At 40.2% G+C, this 22,856-nt stretch overlaps 1 protein-coding gene and 1 long non-coding RNA gene across 6 annotated transcripts in view; one reads left to right on the forward strand and one right to left on the reverse strand.

The window, feature by feature from the left end:
- Positions 1-353: 353 nt before the first annotated feature.
- LOC116736304 (A disintegrin and metalloproteinase with thrombospondin motifs 20) overlaps positions 354-22,856 on the reverse strand; it is a 103,091-nt gene continuing 80,588 nt past the window's right edge. For 2 of the 4 annotated variants that reach the window (XM_032588712.1, XM_032588714.1), the window contains 11 exons: positions 14,220-14,387; positions 10,502-10,675; positions 9,897-10,067; positions 8,975-9,178; positions 8,742-8,871; positions 7,534-7,628; positions 7,369-7,463; positions 7,159-7,292; positions 5,552-5,643; positions 4,109-4,213; positions 354-3,868 (listed from right to left, as the gene is read on the reverse strand). In XM_032588712.1, coding sequence (XP_032444603.1) covers positions 3,779-3,868; positions 4,109-4,213; positions 5,552-5,643; positions 7,159-7,292; positions 7,369-7,463; positions 7,534-7,628; positions 8,742-8,871; positions 8,975-9,178; positions 9,897-10,067; positions 10,502-10,675; positions 14,220-14,387 — 1,458 coding nt within the window. In that variant the 3' untranslated portion in view covers positions 354-3,778. The other 2 variants (XR_004342531.1, XM_032588713.1) reach the window with 2 other exon arrangements.
- Positions 16,021-22,743, forward strand: LOC116736350 (uncharacterized). 2 transcript variants are annotated; one of them, XR_004342535.1, is made up of 3 exons: positions 16,021-16,339; positions 17,124-17,178; positions 18,240-22,743. It is a non-coding gene; the product is annotated as an uncharacterized LOC116736350 (long non-coding RNA). The 2 variants fall into 2 exon arrangements; XR_004342534.1 differs by having other exon boundaries at positions 17,124-22,743.

The following is a 22,856-nucleotide window of genomic DNA, read 5'->3' on the forward strand; positions in this document are numbered from 1 at the left end:
GATGTGCCTCTGCTGCACCACACCTGAACAGAATAATTAGGTCATTAAGGCTCTGGAGAACTGATCTACACAAGGAGGAGGTCATTAAGTCATTTCAATCCAGTGTTTTGTACCTGTGGCACATCTAAAAACTGCAGGACTGCGGCCCTCGAGGCCTGGAGTTTGAGAGCCCTGCTATAGAGCATTAAACATTCATCCACACCGGGTCAACCGACTAATAAGCATTGAAAATTGAGTAAGTGACGTCACAGCAAAAGTAGTGTAACAGAATGTATCATAAATGGTAGTTAATTTTTGTTTAATAGTATATTTAATGGATGGATTACTTGTGAAAAAATAAACTTAAGCCAACCTTTTTTAGCTGAAAAGCAAATTTTATTTTTCTGTTTCTCCTTCCTGTTTTAGTATAATGACACGTACAGTAACTGTATGATTAGTAACCATACATAGCACCATAATTATGCATGTCTTATGAGCAGCATTCACCTCCCATCATCCATACGTACATTCATACATACTGTTTATATACTTACATACATACTATACATACATATGATTCTTAAAAACATCTTTGGATAGAGCAGGGCAAGCAAAGTCAACATTTCTCTATTCAGTACCAATGTCCACTGAATACATCACACAATGTTTACAATTCAAGTATTGAATATTAAAAACACACACACACACACAAGCATATAAGTTACAGTGTAATGATTATTACAACAAAAAAAACATACAGGATTACATTTCTACAAAGTTAATGGCACATAGTGCATAAAGTATTCTTGAACTTCTGATACAGATCTCAAAGCACAATTGGCTGTCATTAAAAAAAAAAAAAAGGACACCAGCCAAAGGTTTTCTAGCTGCTCGCCGACTTTTATCATTGTCAGCCGTTCTTTAAATCTGAGGAAGCTGCACTGTCTGAGGAGAGAATAGAGTCTGGATCTGTTTCCCAGCTTTGGTTAAAAGCTCAGCATCTGCATGCCAGTGTGTTAAGCTACATGATGGTTGTCACGGTAACAGTTGTGGATTAGGAGCTCACGTCGCCCACAGGGGGAGATTTTCGATGGGTCAAGTTCGGCTGGTATATCTAAGAATCCCGCATTGATATCAGTACTCTGAACTGCTTTGCAAGCAGGTCGTACATCAGACATTTCAAGACATTTCTTACTCTGCCGGTTAAAACAAAAGAGGCTCTGCCGCAGAAAGAATTACTCCAAATGTCAGTATTTTCCATTTGTAAATCAGACGTAATTCCAGTAGTTAAAAAGCACAGTACTTTAAGATTAGTGGTTATGCAATACGTCATTAAAGTACCTTGATGGCAAAGGCAGACAATGTCTCCTCCCCTGGTAGTAGTCATTGTATCATATTACAAACAACATGTTCAGAGGTCAGTATAGAATAAATATGGTTGAACATAAATATATGACAACACAGTTCAGAGTACAGATGCTTGTGAGAGGTAGGGTTGTGAGGACTTGGAGCAGGCCAAACGGAGTGGCTGAGATGCCATACCTGACTGTGTCATGTACAGTAGAAGATGAGAAGTTGTGCAATGAAATAACACTCTTTTACACTGAGCTTATACTCTTAGAAATGATCTGGGTTTCCGCTCATTGCAAAGGCATTTACCTAAACAGTTAGCATGTCAATGTGACTCTCAGTGACATTTAGTAGTGGGGTGTTGAGCGCCTTTATTGGCAACCAAGGTAAAGATGTGAATAAATCATCTTTTATTACCGGGGCATAATCTTTAGGAGGTTGGAACATACAGAGAGAAGGACCTCTGACCTCTTTGTATCAGAGTCCAGGGTTCCCTCTTATGGGTCCTCTGCAGGATTTACTTAACGGGTATAACATTCCTTCATAGTTTCACACAAACCACTCTGTTTATCACCATAAAGCTAAATTTGGTTGAACCTAACCAAAATATTGTTGTAATCAAAATACAGTAAGATTCAGAAATGTCCACATGTTGTGAAGATGTGACAATTGCTAAATTTGTCCTGAAATTACAAAATGTTGTGGTTTTCCTGACAAGGGTCCAAAACAAGTAGTTTGTAAGTAGGTGGTGTCCAATCACTGGTGACTCTGTGACTAACACCCAAGATAAACATAGATAGACATAGTTATAGTCAAGGATAACCTAAAAATGGATGAATATCGAAAAGGACCTGCACTCAAGTTAAAAGTAGAATTATCAACAAGTCATATCAAAATAAATATGCCAATGTTAGCTTACTGTATCAGCAGAGCTTGAAGAATGTAGCTGTATCTGTCAAGTCAGGTGCATCTTGAGAGACAGAGATGAAGGGATGTGTGTTTTAGGTGACTGTCAGATCAGCATACTCGCCTCCTTAACATGTGCTGAAGGAGAATATTTGAGCTGTCCTGGAGAAACTTTGATTGTGATCAAGTATGTGTCCCCGCAAAGAAAAAGAAATCAAATATTAGAGACTGCAGAGTCCGAAATGTCATTAGTGAAAGAGTTAAATGTGACACTGATTAAACGTATTGAGTTTGTTTACAGCTGCAGAGTTTCCAAGGATATATTTATGCCGCTTATTTTGGACTGGACTGGGACTCTGTTTTGCCTGATTATTGTTCTTAAATCCTAATATGTTGGGTTTTTTTACACATTTTTACCAGCAGTGCCAATAACGACTAAAGATAGATCACAGACTGTAGTAGGAACACATAGCTAGCAACGCAATCAAAATGTAAAGTTCTTCAAAAAAATGTTCCCCTAAACTTTGACCTCTGATGTGAGGCAGGTCAGGAACACCATCAGTACTTAGTTACTTTAAAAATGTCTAGAGATTTACTCAAGTCTCAAGTTACATATGGATAATACAGGGTGGGCCAAAAGTTTCCATACATAGAAAAAATAAACAATTTATATTGGACAACCGTTTTTATTTTTGTGGGACTCTGTGTAATCGCTGCACATCTTGGACCACTTCATGGTTGATCTGCAACATTTCCAGTTTTCTGAAACTTGCAAATAAGTTTTGCCACAGTGTCGTGTGTGATGCTCATTCCATGTTTTCTGTTAAAGTTTCGTGCAGCCATGCAACTGCTTCCCGATCCAGCCATCAGTATAATTTCAATTCTTTGCTCTTTTGTCAAACGCATCATCTTGGGTATCTGAAATATAAAAGAAATATACATTTTACATTCTCCTATGTATGGAAACTTATGGCCCACCCTGTAATTACAATAGTTTTATATTTTTGAAAGTGGTTATTCGTTTATTCTCATTATGTAGCACAGCAAGAGAACCATTAATTTCTTAATATTTTAGTGTATAACGCTTCCTGCAAAGTGTTGCCAGGAGGAACAGAATTTAAATTCAGAAAAGACTGTTTTAAGATGAAAATATTTAACTTGATAAGAGAGAACAAGAAGCTGTTTTCCTTCTGTTTCGAGTTCTTGCATGCCCCGGTGACCAACAGGTCCTGACTCCCTTGGTAATATAATTACATCAGTGAATACATTTCCAACCCACAAAACGTGCCACAGCAAAATGGCTGGCAAGCAAATGAAGCTGGCTCATCTTCAGTTTAAAGGAAACACTTAACGTTGACAGCATGCAGCATTAGTGGACTGTGTAGTGTATCCTTTAGCTGCCATCTGGGAACCGGAGATGTCACAGCTGACGCCCCTCCTCCGTGCTCACAGCCGACGACTGGATCCAACAAATGACTCTTATTGTGTGTTTCTGGCCCGCTGTCATCAAACTGAATTTAGAGATTTGTTTTCGACTTGGCTCTCAGTGAACTTGGAGGAGAAGACCATTATGAGCGTGGGGAATGCACTTCCCACAGAAACCACCGCAGCGACCGTAAATTCTTGTTCCGTCCTACGCATGGAAATGAATGAGAGAGCAGAAAGTGGGCAAAAGGGCAGTGTTCTATGCAAAAATGGACAGTTTATAAATAACAGTGAGTTTACCAGCAGACTGAAATAACATGATGCTTAAAAGAGAAACAAAGCGCAATAGAATTTCATTCCCGCACTCAAAAATGTGACTTGGATAGCAAAATGACGACAAGGCAATTTCTTGAAAAGTCAACATTAGAGGTCACATGAAAGTGCTTACCTCAGATCTGTGGACTTTAACCGAAACGTAGTTCCCTTGAGATGTCCACTTGGTGTTTGGAGCCACTTTAAGGCCCGTTCCAATCAGGTTGATGCTAAATTGGCCCTAAAAAGCCCAGAGAAACTGTTTCACATAAAATATCATGTAGAAAGGAACGCATGAAAACTATGTGAATGTTTCTGATTATCAAAAAAACATCATGCCTCACAAATCTATCTTGAGTAAGTACAATGGCAGTTTTTAAATGAGGACTTTCTTTTTTTAAGGAAAATCTACCCAAAGCAACCAGGCACTGATTGCTTCTCTGTTCCACCTTCACAGCAACAACTACCATCAAGCATTTGCGATAACCAGCAATGAGTCTTTCATCTGTTTGACTCACCGCTGCCAAATTGTGTTAATTCAGCCACATTGGATTGTTTTTGAATATGAACAGCACAACTTCTCAGTCTCAGAGATCTGAACTTTTACTAGGCCACTCCAAAAACCTTTCTGTTTTTGAAGATTTCATAGGCAGACTTACTGGTGTGGTCTGCATCATTGTTTTTGCTGCACAGATTTGAGATCTGGAATGTTTGTTTTGGTAGAGAACAGAATTCGTGGTTCCATCGATTACAGCAAGTCGTCGGCAGCGGGCCCCCACACTGCCACCACCATGTTTGACTGTCGGGGTGGTCATGCTGTGTAGATTTTACACCAGATGTAACGGGATGCCTAAACTCCTAACATGTCCAGTTCTGCCTTGTTAGTTATCAGAATATTTTCATAAAGTCCACAGATATTTTTTTAGTATTTGTGTTCTTTTCAATCAACAGTGGGTTTTCTTTCATAGATGTCATTACTGGCCAGTCTCTTTTTTTTATTTCATAAACTCTGACCTGTACTAAGGCAGATGAGGGAAACAGTGCTTTAGATGTTCTGGGTTCTTTTGTGACCTTCTGGATGAGCCATCGTGCTCTATCGGAGTAATTAGCTAGTCCCTAACCAAGGTTCACCCTGTTCCATATTGTCTACATTTGTGGATAACAGCTGTGGTTCGTTGGAACCCCAAAGCCTTAGAAATATCTTTGTAAGCATTTCAGATTGATAGATTTGAATCATTTTCTTAATTCTGTAGGCCTGAAAGTAATCAGTTCCAAGTCTGGGTTGAGGAAAATAAACAATAATGCAGTCAATCACAGTTATTTAATGATCTAACAATGAGGCCACTTATTTATATATATATTTTTGACTGGGTCTGGTTGGTTAGGACTGCTTTTCAAATAACCACTTGGAAAACCACTCTTTGCATTTCCTTAGGTTATCTTTTTCTGATCTTATAATAGACTTGATGATCTGAGACAATGTGACAAAAAATGTAAAATCAGATGTAATCAGTAAGGAGGCAGGTACTTTTTTTTCTCTGCACACATCATAATTTCCATGAGGTGTAACTTGACCAACCTGTGGGCACTTGGCTGCACTATAACAATCTCCTGCTGTAGCAAATGGGACAGGCCGCCCATGAATAGTCTGGGAAAACTGGAGGTCTGTGACTGGAAAACAGAAAAGACAGAAATCTTGAGTGAAAATGTCGAAGTGAACAGATTGTAAGCATCTGCTGGGAGGAAAAGAAAAGAAAAGAAAAAACACACAGATAACTGATGTCACTTTGCCAGATGTGTTTGCTCCATCTAAGATTTTTCCACTCAGCAGTTCGTAAAGTGAAGCTGGAATGCTGTGTCTGCAGAGGTCAGTGAAATTAAAAATACATCAAATTCTGTGAACTGTTTTTTTTTTTAACATTATGTTTCTTAGTGTTTTTTTCAATTTACACCAGCATAGGAAGACAAACACCTTTGCCTAAAATGTCGGAGTAGAATAGCAGTCTTTTAAGCCGTTATTTCAGAATTCCCCCATAATTTCGGTTCGAAAATTTTACATTTCCAATCTCAAAATATCAAATGTGTAATATATTCTCATTGCTTACCATGTGAGTGCATAGCTATTTTGTGATTTCGCGTATTTATTTTATCATCTGAGCCACAGCGGTGCCTGAATAGTGAAACTGTTTTGTAGAAATTGTGAGCTTGTCAACACATGATCAAGAAGGGGGGAACATAATATGAAAATAAATGAATCAGTAAATAAGTATAATAAAGAGAATTAGATTTTTCTAATTTGGAACACAGGTCATGGAAAACAGCCCTGGAAAGTCCGGAAGAAGCTGCTTTCCCATAGTTTTCCAATCTACACAGGAACCACATTGTTTTCATTACACCACTTTGTTTTAACCTCGAATCCTTCTTCAATCCACTTGGCTTGTTTTTCCTCCTGCCATTCTTTCATACTTTCTATATCACCATAACGTTGCACTTATATGTAAGTCACACTCAATTAGCGCCTCTTCAAACTTCCCCCTTTCATCTTGAACTAATTTTCCTGCCTCAGATCTGATTTGAGCCACCTTAAAGCCAAATGAGTACCATGCACAAAAAAAAAGGTGGGAACATGGAGTCAAGGACGCAAATGGGAAGAAGCTATCTGAAGACTTTGAGGTGCTCCAGTCTCCTTTTTAAAGTGTACGTGAGCAAAAAACAAATAGACAAACACGTACATCCTGTCTTAATCCTTATCCTTTAATCAAAGCCGTACTTGAACACAACACAACAGTTGAAGCTGACTGTAAAAATTTAGAGGAGGAAGATGTGTGAGAGTGTGTGTGTGGACGGTCAGTGAGTGTGCGATTGGCTGCTTGCAAATATGAAAAAGTGTTTGATGATGGTCCAGTTGGGAGTACCGGAGTGAGTGCTCACATATTGCCTGGCTAAGCACATGCACGCATGCATTCCTTGATCCTCCCTGCTCACATGTTTGTATGGTAGAAGCCTTGTGATGTGGATGCTGATAGTTCAAGATTTTTTTTAAAAATTATTTTCAGCAGACAGAGTGTGTGAGGCCTTTGGACCTTATTGGCACTCTGGGATGAGGTGTGCAAGAGTTTAAATCAACAGCGATGTGTGGTCTCGTTACAGCAGACGGTGTAAGCCAGTCACGCAATAATTACGAACTCATTATCCGAAGGGAGTTCAGGTCCAGACGAACTTTGTGGAAGAGCGTGTACCCTGCTGCCGAATAGTCATTTCTGCACTCACAGTCCTGCCTGCGACTGCCATTGTACGGACATTCGAAGGGGTTGATCAACCTGTTTGGGAAGGACAAAAGGCATTAGGATCAATTTCGTAAAACAGGATCTTAAAACTCATAGCTACGTTACAAACCTGTGTCCGTACACCTCAGAATAGTTGTCTGTCTGACCGCTGCGAAGTGTCACGTACTCCTTCGGGAAATCCGTCTGCATCTCAGCACAGTAAATCTAAAGCCAAACAGATCGTGAGACGGGAGCCGTGACGTGCGCAGGAGGATTTCTGTCAGCAAAGACGCACCTGTAGAGTCCGAAACTTGACCTTAAGATAGTATTCCCCGTCCATCCTCACACCCTGGTTCCGCTGAATGTCTCGGCAAGAAGTGAACACCTGGCCTGAGGGAGGAGTTATTAAAAAAAGATTGTGACTTGGCTCTTTTCTTTAGTCTTTTGCCTGTTTTCCAAGACTGCTGGAGAGCCCATATCAAGCTGATTAGTTCATTATACTTAAAACGTGACCACAAAACTGGCTGTTACCCGAGCATATCATTTTAATTTTGCCAGCGCTGGACTTGGCAGCAGCCTGGTTGGAAACGACTGGCCCAGTGTGCCGTTGCTGAGACATGTGAAACGTGATTGAGCTAACCTGCAAACTTTGGCCCGGCACAACTAAAGCTGCCCTGGTGGGCGCTCAGAGTCCCCCCGAAAGGCATTTTGATAGAAAACTGCTGACTCGCTGTTTGTTGTTTCGCTAAATTATCACTTCGGGAGGCTTTAAGCGGGGCTCGCCGTTCTGCCTAATGTACCGAAGAAAAGCGTGGTTGGATTTCTGTAAACACAATCAGATACGGTTTTGCTTGGTACACACGGCGCACTCAATTTAATCTCGTCCCGCGAAAAGTTCCACGTAGGCAGTGTGTGAAGACGTTCAAAAAGGAGAACAAGATGGTTCAGTCAAATAAGAAACAGTCCTTAGGAAAGGAAAGGGGAAGAGAACATTGACTTTTAACACAACTCCGTCAATGCAGTTGGGTTAGAAAACATAAAACTAAAACTTTCTAAATGCAAACTGACTTATGTACTTTTTGCAAACTCTGAAGAGTAGTAGTATGAAACTAAACAAAACCAATACATGAGTTTACAAAGTTTTAACAAGTAAATATTTGAAAACTGAGCCATTCATTTGCAATTCACACTCGCTTACTTTGTTAACTCTAAATAAAATCTCTGAGGTTTGCTGGAGAACATTAGAGAACAAACAGAATCCTGAAGACAAAGGAAAATGGAAGACAAAGTTGTTTGAAGCAGGTTAGGGAGTAAAAAAACATCCCAAGCTTTGGAGACTTCACAGACCACTGTTCAATCTGTCGTTTATCCGTGACATAGCTGCAAACCTTACAAGACATGGTCATCCATCTAAGCAAAAGACATCCTTAATCATCCTCTGGTAACTCTGGAGGAGCTGCAGAAATACAACACTCTATTGCGAATTGAAAGTGAGAAGCTCACATTGTCTCTCTTGACACGCAGCTTGCGATTCAGGTCTGTCTGATGGACGGCAGCGTTTAGACATTTGCCCCTCGGAGGTCACACACTCCACCCTACGCTCCATCACTCCTGACCCACAGGTCAGCGAACACTGGGACACAGACCCAAAACAGAAAGAAAAGGGACAACATCTTTGGATAATTTGAAGCAAATGGGACTGAGTTTCTTTGGCTGCTTAATGTTCTGTGCTTCACCTTGGTCCAAGGGCCAACTTTCCAGTAGGAGGTTTGAGGGCACTCCCTGAGGAGGCATGGCTGAGTGGCAGGAGGGTGAGGTTCAGGGCAGATTTTGCCTGCAGAGGACGGCTGAGTGTGGAAACGCTGGGAGTGCGAAGAGGAGGGCAACAAAGAGCAGGAGACAAAACGGTGCCGGTAGCCGACGCCACAGCTGGCAGAGCACTGAGAAACACAAATACATAAAAACATAATGATAGGAAAGAGCCAACACTCCTTTTATGAGTCTGGATTAAGTTTGAGATCAAATCAAATGTTTTAGGAGTCATCTCACTGTTTTGAGTGGACAAATACCAAAACTACAGCTGTACTAAGTAACTTTCATAAACAATATGTTTTTTACATACTTGTTAAAACTGTCACCGTGTCATGAAAGTTTTAGATGAGACAGATAATCTGTAAAGAAAAAAAAATCAGAATCAGGAGGAAGGTCTTAGCGCTGCAAATCATTCTCGTGTACACGCTGCTACATGTGATGATGGCGGAAAAACAACTTATTGTCACAGGAAAAGTGTTTCTCTGCTATCATCAATGGCCATGCTAATTAGCCTTAGCATTCAAGACAGGATAGTAGGTGTGGGGGTGGGGAACTATCTGGAACGCATAGCACAGAGCAAGGCGGAGGCGTGAGCAGCACGTACACAGTCTTGATTAACAGCTAAAATCATCTAGTGTGTTTCTGTAGATGGCAGTGGGACCACAGGGAGGAGGCGGAGGAGCTCCGTATTTTTCACAGATTGTCTGTCTCATACTGTCACGCAGTAGTGACAGTTTTAACACAGACGTAAAAAATTAATTCAGCAAATCTCAATGTGCTAAATTTTGACAACAAGAACTGAAACTGCACAGGCTTTCGGATACCGTCGTCAGTTTTCATTCCCACCTGTGACCACTCCCCTGTTATCCACGTGTAGTGACAGGGCTCCTCTCTGCAGCGATGGAGAGATGGGGGCCTGGTGGACGGTCCACAGTGGTCATCGTGGGCAGGTGTGGGCCCCGGGCCGACACATCTCACCTTTCTGCTCTTCATCCCTTCCCCACACGTTGCGTTGCACTACAAGTCGAGACGGTGAAGTACGAGTTGTTTTATTGATTCTAAACACAAAATTGACTTTATTTAAAACTACGCAGGAAAAAGTCATCCAGGTTTGCCATCCAATGTGGCTGAGCTGCATAAGGCAATAAAAGAAAAAACATTTCAGTCTCTAGATCTGAGAGACCTGCAGCCTTTATTGCAACTAATGGTACCAGAAAGTATTTAATCATCAGGGTCTGAATAAATGTTCTGACTTTTATTTGTTGGAAGAAAAAAGAAAGAAAGAAAAAAATCCTTCTTTTTCCACTTTACAATTCTTGTTAATTCTTATTGGTCTATCCCATAAAACCTTAATGGAAAATTGTCTCTTAATGTGCAAATCTGTCTGTACATTTATGAGACTGTGCAAATAATCGAAAGATCAATTGGATAAGAAAAGAAACTCCACTTACCTGTTCCCATTCACCCGCCACCCAGGTGTAACGTGTGCACTCTGCTGTTTGGCACACTTGGACTGTTGGAGGACGTAAGTGAGGACTACAGAGGTCTTCTCTGACTTGTCCCGAACCTTTGAGCCTGCAATAAACATCTCGCTCCTGAACTCCAGATCCACAGGTGACGGAGCACTGTAATGAAACACAAACGGAAACTAAATGCATTCAGTTTTCAAAACAAGCTTCAATTGTGATTCTATGAACTGCTAACTAAAACATTCAATGAAAACCTCCAATCTCAAGTCAGTCAGATCAACTTGTTACTCGCATTAGCGTGTTTTCTTTGCCTCCTTCTACGTGACGCATCATTTTGCTTTCCCACCCAGACCTTAGTTAGGTTTGTCAATGTGGTCGGAAAACGGTTTACAACCTTCAAGTGCTGGTTGCTGAATTCAGGATTGAATTAGCTAGCCTAAAAAGAGAACAACATATGGAGGCAAGGATGTGGAGATGTAATGACCGCATTGTGGGTGAGCCTCCAGATTGACCACTTCAGTTTCCTAAAATGCATTATAGATGTATATTGTGGCCAAACAGGGCTCAGTACTAAGGCAATTCTTTGCATTTATTGTTTATTCTACTCAGAAAATTGGCAAAAATTCACATGCGACTGAACACATTCTCACATTTTGCCGCAGCTGTAAAAGCGGCGAAATGTGCTTTTAAAAAGTTCACCGAGTTGAACATTTCCATGAAACTTTGCTCAGTCTTCCCGCTGAATGCACTTATCTGCGATCAGACGAGCGTCTATCTCAACAATCTCTTTGATGTCGTTCGTCAAGCATACCTTCACACTGTGAGGAAGCATTCTGTGAAGCCTGAGTTGATCGAGCTGATTCCTTTGTAAGCTCATCAGATATGTACGGTCTGAAAATCTGAAAATTACACAGCTGGATCAAATTAGCAGGGACTTTTAGATCCATTTGTGTTGATCCGTTTTATTCTGCAACTGTAAGTTATCATTGCAAAGTGTGCAGTGGGATGTGAAAGGTATTTTTTGGGGGTAAAAACATAAGAAGCCCTTTAAGAAATCTGACCTGAAAATCAAAAACGCCTTTTGGAAAAAAAACAAAACATATAAAACCCAAAAACAGAACAGTCTGTTGAAAGGCCTCTATTCTCTGCTGACAGGTTAAGATAGGGAAAGCTGTTACTGTGTTCCTTTCAAAGGAGGGAAACACAAAACTGCATAGTATGCTGCCACTTAAATAAGAAAAGAACTGCGCAACATTTAAGGTCAGCTAACAGAAATGACAAATGATGTTATTTTGCTGCATAGTTGTACAGGGGCTTCTTAGTACAACAACGTATGTTTAGGTTAATTAATATCAGTCCTTAGCTGGAGCGTCAACAGTCTCTGATTTGGGATGCCGACATTTTCAAAGTTTATCTCAGTTTTTGTGTGGCAGCTAAGATTGGATAAATCTTGTAATTCAGTAGACAGTGCCTTGCAAAAATATTACTTTCCCTTATACTTTTAAAATTTAGCCATGAACAAAGCCTTTAATGTATTTTACAGTATGAGATAGGGCAACAGAGCATAATTTATAGATGTAAAGAGGAATCGATACGAGACATAGTTTTTATAAAGGAAAAGTTTCTATTACTACAGTATTCAGCCCCCTTAAATCTATTACCCCCAACTAAAATACAGCAGTGACTTTGGAAATTCCCTCATTAGCAAATGCTTCTAATAAATATTAATCAAAGAGGTTCATCGTGCCAAGGGATGGCAAAGCTATGCAATTTTTTATAATCATTTTCAAAGACAACATAAGTGCCATCGGTGGTGGCACTCGTAGCACAATCTGCAAAATTATGCTCCTGTATGAAACTGCCCAGTTAAAGATTAGATCTTAATCCACCTGAAAATCTGTGGTTAGTGTTTGTATTTGATGTACACGGCTGCTCTCCATCCGGTCTGTCTGAGCTGTTTTACAAAGAAGAACCACTCGGTGGTAACGTCACAAACCATACAACTGGAGTTTCATCTGAGGACTTTTTTTTTGTTTTTTACACCTTTACAGTCAAACTGTTCCTTTAACTCCGAGTATAACAAATTATGTCTGCAAAATCGTAGGAAAGAAAAGAAAGAAACACCAAACTAAATGGAAGGTCTTTCACAAGAATCAGAAAACATGCTTCGTGTGTGTCGGTTATGGGATCACATTCTTAAAATATTTTACAGTAAACATTTCACAAATGAAAGACGACCATCAAAAATCCTAATGTGTATCCCAGATTCTTTCTAAGCATTTTACTACATGCCCTCTGTCAGAATGACATAAAATGGTATGTAGCTATGGAATGAGTCCCACTGCATCCTGTGGTTTCAGAGTTGTCATATGCATGAATATTAAGATATAAAACATGTCTTTTGGGGCCAGAGGAGGATTTTATGGTAACTGTTGGTATGTTGGGGTAGTGGGGGGGCTAACAGGCAGGGATGATTGCTTCCAGACATCAGCAGGAGCAAAAGTGAGAGGGGAGGAAGATATGCGTAAAGCCTGAGGAGGGGCAGGAGTTCTTGGGAAGGAGGCAGAGGTTAGGTTTATCCACGCCGGTTTTCTATCTTGAAACGTTTCCTTTAGTCGAAGCATGTTCCAAAAAGAAATGAAAAAAACAAAAATCTTTTTGGAAAATGTCATTTTCTTATACAGTCAGCCTTTGCTCTCGCAGAAGTGACACATAATAATACAGAGACTCAAATAATTGATTCAGACTTCTGACCTTTTATGACATTTTGCCAAGCGCAAACTTCAGTGCATTGGGATTTTATGTGACAGTCCAACCCGACGCATAATTCAGAGGTGAGAGGAAAAAAGACGTGATTTTCAGACTTTTCACAAACAAAAATGTGGAAAGTGGTGAAGGCATCAATATTCAGTATTGTACACAATTCAGAATTGATGTTTACAGAGACTTATTATGCGATGGGTTTGAACTTGAGGTTTTGGGGTTTATTTTAAGTATAAAGGGCATTGCATTTAGTGTTTAGTTGTATAAAGGCTGTGGAGAAATATCCCACAAACTTACAGTAAAAATAGCAAAAATTCCATTAAAATGTGAAACCATGCATAGTTTTTCTTCCAGCTGACTATAATGTTCTACATTGTGTTGGCCTGTTACCAGAAAATCTTGTGAGAAAATGTGAAAAAACCTAGCTAGTGTAAACACTTGCCATCAGAACGTATACCATTCCTAACATCTTGTCTAAGCAGATTCGAGAGGTTACACTGGGCTGAGTCTGCCGCACCTGGACCTCCAAGTTGATGAGATTTTATTAAGACAGTGTGTATGACAGAATGCGATTATGCTGTGTGTTTTCCAACAAATAGGATTCAAAGAGGAGCCCGCCCCGCCTGAAGCCTGATTATAGAACGACTTCCAATGTTTTGCCAGACTGTTATAAACCTGAAATGAAAACCTCACATATGCCTTGTAAACAGTTTTACAAATCAAGCCGGGAGTGTTTGGGGTACGCTTGGCGAGGGGAGGAGGTAAAAAAAAGGACACATTACTCTTGAACAGAAATAAACTGAGCTGGGAAACTGATGCTCTCTGCATGCTCCACATCTGCAGCCTCCAGGAGGGTTTCCGTTGTGTTTGTGGCTGCAGCACCGCGGCCGGACTGGATATTCAGCAGGTCGTGCAGCAGCAAGAAGAGCAAACATACCTCCTGCCACCTGTTGGCTTTCCAGGCAGGGCATCCTCGAGCTCGGCAGGCCGTCTGTGTGCGCGGCCGGGGCAGATGGCTGCAGTGTGCATCCTTTATTTGAGTTTGGTTCTGGAAAACACAGGCTATCTCCCGCTGCTTGGTGCCGCGGCCACAGCTCACTGAACACTGAGAAGAGAGGGGAAAAAAGCAATGATAACACCGCAAATTTAGAGGTTTAAATGTGTTTCCCTAGTCTTTGGCATGACTGCTTTTTAAAATTATGACTTGGGTCAAAACTTGTTGGGTATCCTCCACTGCCCTTACGGTCTGTTTGTCCTGACTGAACTGGTGGAGTCGAGTCAGGTGAGTAAGCTGCTTTCTGAGATCAAAGCTTTCTGATGGCCCCTCGAAAACATTGAATTAGCTAGCCTAATTTTGTTGTCGTGGAGACCTAATTTGGTCATTGTTTTTCGTGTCCAAGCTTTTAACTTCCTGGCTGCCTTGTTAAGAAGTTGCTTTTATAGTTTGACATGTTGTTCTTTCCTTAGGAGGGAAAGTATTTTATGAAGTTCACCAGTGTTCCGGCCGCAAAACACCAAAACGTCATCCTGCTGCCGCCCCCAAAACCAACAGCTGGGATTTTCTCAGGCTTGTAAGCTTCTTCTTATTGCCTCTACATAAAACAATGGTCATATTAGCAAAACATTTCACCATTTTTTTCTTCATCAAATTACAGAAAATGTCTCCAAAAATAAAACTTTATCCATGAGTGCTTTTGTAAACAGTGACTTGGCTTCTTAAATAGTTTTTTTTTTGAGTAATGATCTCTTCCTCACAGAGTTGCCTTTCAGCCCAGGTTATGTACAAGACATGTTTCTTATAAGACTAGTTGTTTTTTGTTATTTCCTGTTTTGATTTCACACTTTGGCAAACATTGTTTTGTGGTTGTCTTTTTCTTGTTGACTTCTGTTTTTGTAGCATTTTTGACCTCATTTGTAATTTTCATTCAGCTGTTTGACCTGTAAGCAGAGGAGTTACTTAGAGAGTTGCTGTGAATGAGAGGAACGGATTCACACACACTCTTTGAGACAATCATCTGGTAGTAATAAGCACCCCAAAAGGAGAAAACACAATGAATAAAAACCAGACACCCTGATGACAGCTCTGGAAAAAAAATAAAATAAAATAAAAAATCTAAGACGGCTGACAAATTTTTTTCAAGAGATTTCGGTTCCCGTGTGGCAGTGCAGTAATTAGGGCGCCAATTTCTGCTCGATGAGTGAGCCTCCACCCTCCATCCCCACTTGTCTAGTCACCACAAAAAGGGAGAGCTGGAATAAAATACACAAGATGCATAATTTCCAGTCCAGATAAACAGCATAATGTTTCATTGTAACACTAATTACGACCTCAGAAGGATTGCGTAACGACGAGCAGCTGTTACAATGCGTGGTAAACAATGATGACCTCTCGGTATGAAACTTTGGTACTTCACTAATCTTGAAAAACGGATCGAGGTCAGAGTGCCCTTTCGAACAAAGCCACCTTCTGCCTTTTCTTGTCGGTGCAGGCGGCGGCAAACGCTGCACAAACATGCATCCTGCATGCTGTAATTACAGAGGCATTTTAAACACAGGGTCCTCTCAGCTGACATCAAAGCCTGGGTGACTGGCCCCTTAGCGCCGCAGATACCCGCTGCAAGTTTACTCATAAATGATAACAAAACTTCCTCGGCGGAGAAGAGACATGCTGGAGGTGGGGTGGATCGTCTGGGACTGAGAAGAGGTGGGGGTTGGGGGTGGTTGTGGGGGTATAGCCCCACCTCACTAGAGCAGAAAGCAGGAGGGAGAAAGAAAGAAAATCACAGCCATACATTCTGCGCTTCCCCCAGCTGAGCTGTATCTGCAGTCGAACGGTGGGGGAAAAAAACCCCAAAAGAAACAGCAACTTTATGGAGACGTGCTCCTCCCGCAAACCTGCCAGCCTCATCTGTCAGCCATTAGTTAATCAGGGCTGGTGACTGGAAAAACTGGAGAGAGAACGGGCGAGGCCCCTGGGACTGGAGGACAGCTTCAATCTCCGAGAGCGCAACGAGGGCAAGGACTCTGGGACCTGAAGATCCACAGCTGGCTCTACAGGTAGGTCAAGACAAGTTGTTGTGCTGCTGCTTTTATTTAAGAATAATGTTCCCCTGAACTTAGTAAATATGGACTTTAGAATCCATATTTGTATCTTAAAATAATATTAGATCCCAGCACAATTCTCATAGAATATGAAGCCTGTAAAGAAATAATGCTATAGGTATGTTTTTTGTGTGTGTGTGTGTGTTTGTGTCGCATTCTTGCAATGTGTTGCTCCGACGAGGGATGGAAAGATTTAGAAGATTTATCATGTTCAGTGAGACCGAGCGGAGGGCACAACACATAACTCAACAAGTCACACGGGAAATTAAACTCTCCCGAGGCAGACTTGCCCTCCCACGTCGTCACAGCCATTAATTTCTCATGATCAGGCGGGATAAGTCTTGTATAATCCAACGAGTCTCATCTGGGCATAATGTGGATTACTTTAAAGTGGAAGGACTCACCCACAATCGGAATCCAGCCAAGCAAAACAACTTGTGTGAAACAAGTTTTAGTCTCCCCCCCCCTTTTTTTTATTTTTGGCCTTTTTTTTTCTTAAGCTAGAACAAATGTTCCAGTAAGAAAGTCAATGAGGCTTCATTTTTATTCTAGTTAACGACTTGAAAGCAGTTTCACTCATGCAAATCTGGGGCCAATGGCATAATTGAGTGCTAATAGATAGAAAAAAAGCCCTGAAGAGTTTTTGAAAACAGATGTTTGAAACCATTTAACATAAGAAATGTTACTTGAGATTTAGAGGTACTCAGACTTTTTGTGCGCTTTAAATGTCTTTGTCTAGAAATGGTAGCTGGAAAACCCCAAGTGAACCCCACCCACTGCATAACTCACAACAGGTAAGCTCAGCTGACAGATTCTATCTGACAAACATCTAGGCTGTACCTTCGTCTGCGCAGAACCTCACAGATATTCCAACAGATTGAGAAAAGAACGAGGACTAAGCCTTTTTAAAGACTTCCTTTAAAAAGGAAGTCTTTTAAATGCACCACAGTAAGTTCTACCAAGTTACAATGGCAACAAAACAATGAGTTGTGAAAGTTATTATTGTGAAAAAAAAAACTAAGCTAATGAGTTAGCTAGCTTCAGTAAGAGTGAGATGTTTCACATGAAATTAGAGGAAGTACAGAGAGATTTTTATTGGCTCTGTTTCATTCAATGTGCAGAGACATGCCTGAAATTCATTTAGTCTGCAAGAGAGTGAGCGAGAGCAAGACATCGATGCATGACAGAACAGCTAAACAGAGAATAGCAGAGTAACCCTATCCTCCCTTTTTGAGTTTTTAACCTATGCAGAATCAGGAAATGTTGTCAGCATTTTGGAAATCTCAAGAGTTAAACAAGCCTCTACATTACTAAGATAATACATAAGGAAACTGCTCTTTAAGAACTCGGCTAACAGCGGAGATTTTTTTTTTTTTTAATGTAAAATCCACAATCAGTTTATGTTTGTTTTAAGAGTAAAAGTAAAACTCGGCTTTCTTATTATACTATTACACAAACCTGCCTGCAAGACAGGCTAAGGTCAAATTCCAGGCTCCAAGCTCTCAATACAAGAGGATGTTAATACCAAGCATATGGTAACTGTACACAGGCTCTTAAAGGGAACTCAGAGCAAGAGTAAACTTGCAAGTACAGACTGCAGGAGGGGAAGTCTGGAGGTTTGCCCATGGCTCAATGTTGCCAAAGTTGTTGCATACAGTATCTTGTATGTGGAATGTTACAAGTCAACTAAGACACACTAGTTTGCGTACAAATGAGATAGCTGGGAACAGAATGTACTTTAACGTAGTGTCCGATCTTTTTAAGTGTGTTCTCAGATGCAGAGAATACAAATTCTGAACAAAAGAATTTGTTCAGAACTCTTCCTGCTGTTCGTGGTTTTGTTTTGTTTTTACAGGAAGGTTTTGAAGGACCGGAGTCCAAACGACACATGCTGTCACTGGTGGGAGCAGAGGAATTTCAGGAGCCATGGATCAGTTCTGTTCTGCAGAAAAACAACCCGGAGTAACATCATGCTATCTTTCACATAGTTGTGATGTGCAAAGTCGTTCTCCTAATTGTGAATGCAGATGATGACATGAAATAATGACTTCCTGTTTCTTCTGTTTAGCAGACTGTTAACTGTAAGTACAGCAAACTTCAGACAGGTTGGTGCTAAACAGCCTATTCTGGACTCGGTGCCTGTAAGTACAAATCTGCCAGCTACAAATAGACAGAACAACACATTTTGTCCTATCTTCTTTTCTGAAAAGAGGTAAGTAAAAGTAAAAGTAAAAGCCAGGTTTAGGAAATCGTATAAAAAGGTATAGTTCGAAAGTAATGCAGATTTGCATTAGTTTCCTATAGTTTAAAAAGATTTCAATGAGATACCCAAGAAATTTGCATGACTAGTAATTTCTCTGGTTGTACATGTATGCCTTTTACACTTTACTGTACAAAACACAAAGCAGCATAAAGATATTTATGATGCACAATAAGCATTTTAAAACCGCAATTTGTTTCAAATTGAAAAATGAACAAATAGGAGTTATTCATATGTTATACCAAAACATTGTTAAAAAAAATGCTATTATTTTTAGTAGCAGTAAAGGTATTTGTATTTTTTTCAATAAAAAAAAAAAGTTTGTTAAAAAAGTTTGTTTTAAATCTTGGTGTAAAAACTGTGATATATTTGGTATTTTTATTTAAAGATATCACCATTATCGTGAGAGGATCTTATATATTCCTATGCCTAGACATGTTTAACTTTTTGTAAACACACAACATAAAATATAGTTGCAAAAATATTGATTAACCGAGGAAATAACAAAATGTATGTATGTTGCATGTTGAAGCTAACAAAAAATCCACAGTGAAGACCAGGTATAAGATTTTCCACTAAATCTCTGACAGTGTTCCCAAGTATTCCTCTCTTCCAGCTCAATGTTGCATAGCTGCATTTCTAATCTACATGGCAGCCAGCCATCTGCAGCTTTGAATGAGGAAGTCTGAAGAGCTCTAGCAAGAAAAGGATCTTGACCTTGAATTTCAAGTACAAATCTTAACAGTCATCAAAATCACATTGTTTCGTTTTGGGTTTTTTTGTAATAATCCAACTCTTTACACCTTTGTTTTCGCCTTAAAGCCAGCACTCATTATTCCACAATGTCTGCTTAATAATTGTATTCTTTGTCCCTTTTTAGCCCCTGTGAGATGAGAAAAAACACCACATAGGTCAGTGATTTGACAAATAGTACCTAAATGTATTTTAGTCTATTAAAAGAATCTGAACACATTGAATGAGGCAATGTTTGACACACGTCCTTGAACCAGTGGTCTGATGATGTTGACGACACACAAGCAGAAACTGAGAGGTAGCTGACTGGCATGGACAACACAGCACATAAAAGTCAAACAGTATGGTGCAAGTATAGTTAAACCTCTTATGGAAAACATGCTGACATCTATAGAAGATCTTACATGTCGTCAGTTTTAGGATTATTACATCCCTGTTTGCTGACAGGAAGTTCAACACTCAATCTATCATTGTCTAACCCATTAGGAAGGATATCAGCTGCATCTCATTTTACTCCATCAGCTTGGTGTTGAAAGGCCCAAAGAGCATGAGGCCCCATCAAAATCAAGACTGTAGTCTTATATACGCGACACTGAGATGATCCAGTATTTGTAGATATAACAGCTTCAGCTTCATTACCACTCCTAAACAAAGTTTAGTTGGAAACAAAGTTTAGGAGTGTGGTAATCAGAATACTTGCAGTCTGTGCCCTAATTCATCCCTAAGGTGTTCTGTCAGTCCAACTCACCCACTCCAGACTGCGTCACACCAGTGTGTGCAGTCCCGTTGAAACGGGAAGGGACCATCCCAAACTGTCCCCACATAACAGTGAGTATTAAATGGTCAAAAACATCTTTTATACTGCATCGTTAGAAGTTCTACTAGAATTTGGGTCAAGCCCAAATTCTTAAAATAAAAACAACCCCTCACCATAATAATTCTTCCATCATCGTTCACACTTGACAATGCAGTCAGAAGAGGACTGTTCTCCACCACATTCAGATTCATTCACTGGATTACCAGGCAGGCAGACTTCATTTGTCAGTCCAGAGAAAATGTCTATTGCTCTAGAGTCCAGTGGTTCCATGGTTCATACCACTTCATAGGGGAACTTGGCGTTACAAGGCTTTGATTTGAAATTCTCAACCATGAAAACCCAGTCCATGTGTTTAGTACCCACCATTCTGGAGATAATCTGAACAGCTCTTGGCTTCTGCACAATGTGCATGTTAGTCAGTGGTGTCCCTGCTTTGCTAGTTTACTTAGCTTATCACTAAGTGGCTGTCAAATGTTTAGTTGTGCAGAACTTTTACAAATAGACTTATTGTCCATGTAGCATCCTACCTAGCTCATTTTGATTTGTTGGGCCCTTGAGAATGACCCATTCTTGCACAAATGTTTGGAAAAGCATTGAGATGCTGGATTGTACACATGCAGCAACAGAAGGGACTGGACAATCTTAATTGATTTAGAGGGGTGACTCAGTATTTTAGGTACAATTGTACAAGTATGATGCAGATATAAACAAACAATTCCATTTGGCTTAAAATTACATTCCAATAGGGTTGGAGCAAAGCAGATGCTTTCTGCCTGTGTCAAGGCAAGGCCATGCCCTCTGTCATTCAGTAGACCTGGGATACCCCAAACTAAATGCTTCCAGACCTTAGTACCCCGTCTCTTCTCTTTTCGTCTCACTGCATCTGCTCCTGATCAACCTTGAAAAAACATTTACTCTTCCGTACGATATAGGCTCCTCTCTTCGTCTCCTTAATTTCTCCTAGTAGTATGTTCAGGGATTGACCGTTAACACATGGAGCTATTAATAAAATCTGCAGTGTCTCACACAGTGTTTTCAAAATCCTTTGCAAATAAAAAATTTAAAGAGTGGTAAGCCATCCCAAGCCAATACTTTTTAAAAATCATCTTTTGCTGAATTTACAGCTGCACAGTAACAGACAGATGTTTTGAGGGGGGGGTTAACCATAGTTTTTTTTGCAAGATAGCTCTAGCTCAGTCAGATCAGATGGAGAGCTTACTTTCCAAGTCTTGCTGGAGATTTTCCATTTTGATTTACATGTGGACTTTGGCTGGGTCATTCCAGCTTATGTATTTGATCTAGATATGCAACCTCTCTTTGTTAAGAGAGGATGTTCTGGTGGAAGGTCAGCCAAAGCCCCAGCCTTACACTGAATTTTTATGCAATCTCTAATAAGTTTCTTACCAGTGTTGGCCTGTATTTTCTTTAATCTTTCCATCAAGTCTGACCAGTTTCCTTTGACCTAATTATCAAAAACGACCCCAAAGCATAATGCTGGTACTACCATGTTTCATCATTTGTGATGAAACATGGTATTTTGGATATTATTTGTTGGAAAAAATTAGGGAAATTTAAACAAATACTGTGCATTGAAATCTCTTTTGTGTGAATTTGTAAAAGGCATGTATGTTTTCTTCTGCCTAGTGTCCTTAACGTTTACTTCCAGTCCTGACCTAAATCAGCCTGATGTGCAGATACCTTGAATCTTTAGATCTGGTATTCTGATTACATACAAAGATGTCAGAAGTTTCTTCTTTTTTTCCCCCAAAATACGCTATTTCATATAATGTGTCGAGACAAGCCTGTAATTCATTCAAACTGCAAGACAGTGAGTGAGAGCAAGACTTCAATTGGTAACCCTGTCCTAAGTTTTTCAATTTTTAATCTCTGTCTGTGTGGAAACATGCACAATTGGGAAATGCTGACCTGGTTTTCTGCCTCCAAGGTTTGTCAAGGTTTGCATTAATCTTTTGGCCAAACCACAACTTTCCTTTCGCCCAAAGGGGCCACAGCGTAATACCGTCTCCCAATGCATATTCAAGTGAAGGCTGTGACGAGAACCTTGTGCTTGTGAGGACCAGGGAGAACCTTTCATCTACTAATTTGGTTGCTCAAGCTCGACTGACAGGAAACGCCGGGCCCATGATGTCACAAACAACTGACCCCGAGGTGACAGGTTTGAGGAGTGTTCATGCTCATTGCTCTTAGGCTGGAGCAAGGAATGTCGATGCATACATGTGGTTTTGATTTGAAGTTCTGTGATTAGCTTGCAGACGCACTGCTGCCACGCCTCCGCCCCATGCAAAGCATATATTTTACAGGAAATGGCATGTTTTTGCTTATAAGAAGGAATAAATAACTAAAGTGGTGCCTGTTAATATCAGTACAATGAGCCAGATTTTCCGTAGATATGACTTTTCTTAAGGTAAATAGCATTAGTATGTATTTTATAACCAAAACTCTGACAAATTAATAAAAAATGTGTTTGCTTTTTGTGAAATGTCTGCAATAAATCTGATTATTCCTTGGTGTCTTCTCATCATTTTCATACAATTATGATATATCATAAATAACTATTACATATTTCATATTCATATTACAAGATTGCTGCAACACACATTCTTAATAAGAAACATTAATTT

Source organism: Xiphophorus hellerii, chromosome 2 (assembly GCF_003331165.1).
Source record: "Xiphophorus hellerii strain 12219 chromosome 2, Xiphophorus_hellerii-4.1, whole genome shotgun sequence".
NCBI lineage: Eukaryota > Metazoa > Chordata > Actinopteri > Cyprinodontiformes > Poeciliidae > Xiphophorus > Xiphophorus hellerii.